Source organism: Onychostoma macrolepis, chromosome 05 (genome assembly GCF_012432095.1).
Source record: "Onychostoma macrolepis isolate SWU-2019 chromosome 05, ASM1243209v1, whole genome shotgun sequence".
Taxonomy (NCBI): domain Eukaryota; kingdom Metazoa; phylum Chordata; class Actinopteri; order Cypriniformes; family Cyprinidae; genus Onychostoma; species Onychostoma macrolepis.
The window spans coordinates 36,363,243-36,369,794 of record NC_081159.1 but is presented as its reverse complement, the minus strand read 5'-3'; the positions used below and the strand labels follow the sequence as shown (position 1 = coordinate 36,369,794).

At 37.4% G+C, this 6,552-nt stretch overlaps 1 protein-coding gene across 3 annotated transcripts in view; it reads left to right on the top strand.

Annotated features, from left to right (window-relative positions):
- The first annotated feature begins 1,044 nt into the window (after positions 1 to 1,044).
- LOC131540270 (astrotactin-2-like) overlaps positions 1,045 to 6,552 on the top strand; it is a 588,347-nt gene continuing 582,839 nt past the window's right edge. For 2 of the 3 annotated variants that reach the window (XM_058774887.1, XM_058774885.1), the window contains exon 1: positions 1,046 to 1,447. In XM_058774887.1, the coding sequence (XP_058630870.1) occupies positions 1,135 to 1,447 (313 nt within the window). In that variant the 5' untranslated portion in view covers positions 1,046 to 1,134. Of the gene's footprint in view, positions 1,448 to 6,552 lie in introns of all 3 variants that reach the window. The other variant, XM_058774886.1, reaches the window with a different exon arrangement.

Here is a 6,552-nt window from a genome sequence, read left to right as displayed (position 1 = left end):
AAAGGAAGGACAAATTGTTCATTTATTTGTGAAAATCAAGACAACAAGCATGGCAGACCTATGGCTCAGATGGAGAGGGGAGAGGCTGGACTCATTACACGTGCTAAACCTGTTTAAAGCATCTCTGTCTAGACCGACGCTTGCTGCCGTGTTGTTTGTCAAATTCAATTAGGAGAAATCAGAGGACTCCTTGGCACAGAGGTCAAGGCAATTTCGACAACAATGAATCTCATATATCCACTGGGGGAGTGAGGGAAAAAGCCCTATTAGTTGTTAAAAGTGTATCGTTCTCTTTACATACATGCTGAAACACCGACACTTGTTCGCTCTCCCTGTCTGCCACATGGCACTGCCTTTTCTGAGTCGTCAGCAAGTTCTTCCAGCACACAGACACTGCATGCAGTCAATGAAATATATGAGTCCTCCATCTCTTGGGCATCACATTGCATCAAGATATCACAGTCCACAGCTGTTGTGCAAAGCAATCGCAGTAGATTAGGACTGTTAAGAATTAACCATTCAAGTATTCTTCTTTACAGCACTCAATTTTAAACAAATCTGAACAAAGCATGCAAACACACACACACACACACACACACACACACACACACAGCTGGAGAACGGAGGGGGTCTCTTCAGGAGGTGGTTTCATAGGGCACACGTCTTTTTTGCTCAGTCGCTGTGAAGTGACATGCGTAAGCTCCAGGTGTCATATTCAGCACAGCTCTGCTATTTCATGTGACAAAGTGAAGTTTAACTGCATGAGTTTAGCTGATATGACATTTGGAGTCTATTATTTGATGCAATTGAAATTATACAGCCATTTTAAACACTGAAATACACACACACACACACACACACACACACACACAGAGAAATGATTCCCTGGACAGACAGACAGACAGATAGATGATAGATAGATAGATAGATAGATAGATAGATATGTATTTCACACACTGCTTCATTGTATAGCCTATTATGCTATTGTTTCAGTTATTGTGTCTATGTGAATGTGTAGTACTCGGCTCTCAGTGCTGCCGCCTGCCGATCGCGCTCAGCACCGCCGCCGCTGCTATAAACCACCAGCGCTTTACATGAGACGCTCAATCCACGCGCAGCGGCACCGCGAGCGGAATGACACCGAGCGACGCGCGTCTCTTGCTCCTGCTGCTGCTGGGGCTCCGTGTGAGCGGAACCCGGGCCGGGGGAAAACTGGACGAGGACCGGGACAAGAGAGGCGACGCGGAGAGTCCGTGTGAGGTGAAGACCGTGACCGTGTCCACTCTGCCCGTGCTCCGGGAGAATGAGTTCAGCTTCACCGGCGCGGGATCCGGGAGTCTCGCCGGAGGGGAGTCCAGACTCCTGCTGTTCGTCAGGACTGATCTGCCGGGTCGCATCTCGGTTCTGGATGATCTGGACAACACGGCGCTGCCCTACTTCACCTTAGGTGAGGTTTGACCGTCCGTCAGTCACATCTAGAGCTGAGCTGAGAGATGACAGATGATCTCTGCGCGTTTGCCTGATTATTATGCATCTGAGAACGAGAGACACGGGTTCGTTGTAAGAGCAAGCTTTAATCCAGAGCACACGATCAGAATGACCATTCTTACTGTATTCAAAAGCGATAAAGGTGCTTCAGTGGTTCTTAACCCTCATGTTCTGCTTGAGCTCTGAGAGATCTCTCAAAACTGTGCTGAAGTATCAGGTTGACTTTTCCTAGTTGCATTGAAACTGAAACTGAAAATATGGCATTACTCCTGTTTGACGTCTCAGAGAGATCAAGTATAAAATATGCATGCTGCAGATGAGGGGATTCTCTTCAGTATAATATATTTTGACTGAAAATCTAGAGAAGCATGTCTCCGATTGCCAGTATTTCTCTATATTGTGTATTGAAAGGAGACAGATTAACCCTGCATTAGTCATTATGTGATATTTCAGATTTATTTTGGAATACAACATCTTCAGCATCGTCTTGGTCAGGTTAGAGGAACACATTACAAGAAATGTAGGTAACACTTTACAATAAGGTGTCATTTGTTAACATTAGTTAATGTATTAACTAACATGAACAAACAATGATCAATACATTTATTATACTATTTATTATTCATCTTTGTTAACATTAGTTAATAAAAATAGAATTGTTCATTGTTAGTTCATGTTAGTTCACAGTGCATTAACTAATGTTAACAAACACAACTTGTGATTTTAATAATGCATTAGTAAATGCTGAAATTAACATTAACTGAGATTAATAAATGCTGTAGAAGTATTGTTCATTCTTAGTTCATGTTAACTAAAGTTGTTAACTAATGTTAACTAATGAACCTTATTGTAAAGTGTTACTGAAATGTATTACTGTTAAAAGTTATTGTTAACATTATTATTTGCACATACAGAATATTGTACAGTACGGTCTCTGGGTTGAAAACAGCAAAGTCAGTCAAGTTGGTTACATGGTTCTTTAGTCATGTAGAAAGTTCTTCATGTGTTGTAATTGGTTCTTCACGTTATAGTGTTGTTTGGGGTTCTTTAAGCGGCAGATTCATCGCTTTCTGAAAAACTAAGCAATAAAAAAAGTGTGTTGCATCAATTGTAGGTGTTTTGGCTAAATATGACAACATTTCCTTGTTGAGCGTCTTAGAGAAACAGCAATGTTTCAGCAAATGTAATTTGCACATTTGTTGGTCATCAGGATAGCAATTATCTCTCAGGTATGGTATCTTTGAATGGATGTTTTGAAATGCTTGTTAACATTTAATGGTAATCTGGTGTGCTTAACATGGATGTACCATAACATTTCAAGCAAGCAATCATTAAACATGCCAGTACAGTCAGTGCACAGGACTGAATGAAAAACAGCAATGACAACTGCTCTATATTGACCACTGCATTGCCCTTTAACCCATATATAGAATTTCAGTTACGCTCAAACACAATATTGATGTTGACTGCTACTGGAAGAGGAAAACTGGGAACTATCACTATACATAGAGATCATATGATCCAGTCTGCTTTCTCAGTGTTGTGCAGACTTTATTTGTATGCAACACACGTTACTATTTAAATATATCCTGAAGCCATATGTGTATCTACTGTATGTAAACATGAATCTATGTGCGTTCAGCAGAGCATTTGAGTCCCCTCAATTAATGGATGTAGACACAAGGCCCGTGTTTAGTCCTGCAGATTTGGGACTTCAGTACAGAAATCTTCCTGGAACACAGCTAAGATTGGAGAGCTATCAGCTGTTCTTTGAGTGGTAAAATGCAATGTCAGAAAACAACTGGTATTAAATACTAGTAGCGAGTGAAGGAAAATCCGCAGGCGGTTTCAATGCAAGGGAAGCTTAAGTGAATGAGTGTCAATTAAGGGTGTGCGTTTTGAGAATGAGAATGATTTGTCTGTGATTTTGTTGCTAAAACAAATGGGTGATATTTTGTGTGTTTGTATATTGGCTAACTTAGGCCTGTTATGTCAGCTGACTCTTGAAGTTTTTCATGTTCTTCATATTCTGTGCAGTGATTCGTTCACAGCAGTGACAGTTAACTTTTTCATTAAGGCAGTATTTCCCCTTAAATTAATTTCATGGGGCATTTTTACCTTTATAAGTATTTTTTTTTCAACCTTATATTTGATGATGCATACTGTACATCTAATTTAAAATTCTTATATTTAATCAATAAATTCAGTTAGAATAATAAGTCATTATAACACTGTTACAAATCAAATTAAATTAGTATCAACAAAATGCACTTTTGCACTGCAGAGGTGGCACAAAGGTTGCAACTAAAGCAGCATTTAGCTGTATTCACACTGGAATTACAATTACATGACATTTAATGCAATATGTTAAATGGTAATAATTGATTTTTTTTTTTTTTGGACAAAAAATGCTGTGAAGGTCAATGGCTGAGGTCAATGGTTTGGTGGACAACATTCTTCAAAATATCTTCTTTTGTAATCGGCAGAGGAAGGAGTCACATGCAGATTTGGAACAAGTTGAGGGTGAGAAAATGATGACAGAATTTTCTTTTTTGGATGAACTGTCCCTACTATTTGAAACCTTATAACACAATAAAATCATAAACTATATATTAAAATTGCCATTAAAAAATAATTTAACCCAACATATGCCTTGTAAGTACCATGTAAAAACATCATAAAAAATAATATAACAAGACTTAAAAAAAAAAAGTAGTGAAGAAACAGTTTTCGCTCGGAAACTGCTAAACACATTTACTTAAACAGTATGTGCCTTCTAGAAGCTTGCGTTCTGCAAGTGAACAGCACATTATTGGGTCATCCCAAAGAGGCACACAATCACTTTCAGACCTTTACATTAACTGTTCCTTCCTGGTGGAATGACCTGCCCAACTCAATCTGAGCAGCAGCTATCTTCTAGAAAAGGCTAAAAACACATATCTTCCATCTTTTTTTGACCCTCTAACTCTAGCACTATCTATTCTAATTCTATTTTATATATTTGTTTTCTTTTTTTTATTTAAAAATCCCTCTAACACTTGTACCCGTTGTATTCGTTTTCTAACTGCACTGTAAAAAAAAAAAAAGAAAGTTGAGCAAACTTAAAAGTTTAAGGCAACCAGCTTCAGCAGATTTTTGAGTTTTCTCAACTTATTTTTTAGAAGTTTTTTTATTTATTTATTTATTTATTTTAGTTTTCTCAACTTTTTGTTGAGAAAACTCAAAAATCTGCTGAAGCTGGTTGCCTTAAACTTTTAAGTTTACTCAACTTTTTATTTTTTAAATTTTTCGTACAACCAGCTTTAGCAGATTTTTGTTTTCTCAACTCGTTGTTTTAAGTTTATCAAACTTTTAATCTACAAAAATCAGTTGAGAAAACTCAAAAATATTTTTCTTAAAAAAGGCCTCTAACACTAGCTTTCTCTATTATTTTCTATTCTATCTACTTGTTTTCTTTTTATTTAAAAATAAAAATACCCTCTAACACTAGTTCTCCCTATTCTGTTCCTATTGTATTTCTTTTCTTTTTATTATATATATATTAAAAAAATAAATAAATAAAATAAATAAATAAAACACCTTGCTACATGTATTGTGCTAACCAATACTTGTCATAGCATTTGCAAGTTACTGCTCTTTTGTTGATTTTGAGTGCTTCCATTGTTCTCATTTCTAAATCGCTTTGGATAAAAGCGTTTGCTAAATTACTAAATGTAAATGTAAATGTATTGAATTGTTGAAGTCAAAATCACATTTGTAATCATGCTGACATGCGTGAATAGCAAGCTTGCTTGTGTGATATTACTATATTGTATAGAAATACAAGACAGAAACTCATACAGGGCATTTTTGCCACCATATGTAAAATATGTTGTGGATTTTGTATTTTCAAATAATGTCAGCTTCATCATCACACACACCTAGTGTAAATTAGTTTGAATGTAATGACAGATTGCATAATTTTTTTTGGTTCTGCCTGTTTAGTAGATCCACTGACCTTTTCCAGAGAGTCTCTGTGTCAGCCCTTGGAAAATAGTTTCAGGACTTTCAGAATCAGGTTTGCATTGGAGGTTAATTTTATTCCAGCTTCCTCTGGTCCAGTGACCCGTGCTGAGCTGAATCCATACTGCAGCGGCAGGACTTTCAGCTGGGAGCGAGCCAACAGTTTTGGGGCTCTGGTGATGAAATACCAATGAAAGCCCTCTTAAAATAGAGGTTTAGTTTCATATGTCAAGTGCTCTTTGATAGAAGCGAATCTATATCCCTGTAATGAAGAACTACAGCCGAACCTCATCAGCAGTTCTTCCTGAAAAATAGGTGAATGGTTGGAAATATTGATCATTGGCAAAGCGGCAGTGCTCCTTTTATATTACAAGTTCATGTTTGTCTTTCATCAAGATTTATGCGCAACAGATGGTATTGATAGTGAACAGAATGTGTCAGCAAAAGGCAACTTAGTCTTGAAGGCCTATAGCATATTTGATATTTTTGTGATTTGATCTAAAAATAAACTATACTGTATATAGTTCAACTCAAGCCTCATGGTAATGATGCAAATCACATTTTGTTCAAATGTATGTTTTAGCATTGCTCCAGTTTATTTAGAGAGAAAATCAACAAACTATTGAAACGGCGGGTGGTAGCAGAAATGCTTTTGTGTTTTACGTCTCAGCATGCTTTCTCAAGCTGCTTCCAATGAAACGCGAAGAGCGATGAGAGTGAGCGAGAGCGTTTCGCTGACCGTCGCTCAAGCGCTCACCTCCAGTCTCAGACGTGATTTATTACCTGAAGCGCTCGGGAATTTTCAGAAAGACAGAGAGAAGATTAAAAAACGACAAGATGAAAGTTTTTATCCGTACTGCTTTTTTGTCTGGTCTTTTCGATCTAAGCGAGGAATTTCTCAGAGCAGACGTGGAAATAAAGTGTGAAAACACAAATGATGAGTCTGTTCTCAGTGTGTGTGTGTGTGTGTGTGTGTGCTGTACATACAGCTCAAAGATATTATATTACAATATTATTCAGCCTTTGGCAAATTTTACTTATATCTTGACATTTACATGTCTG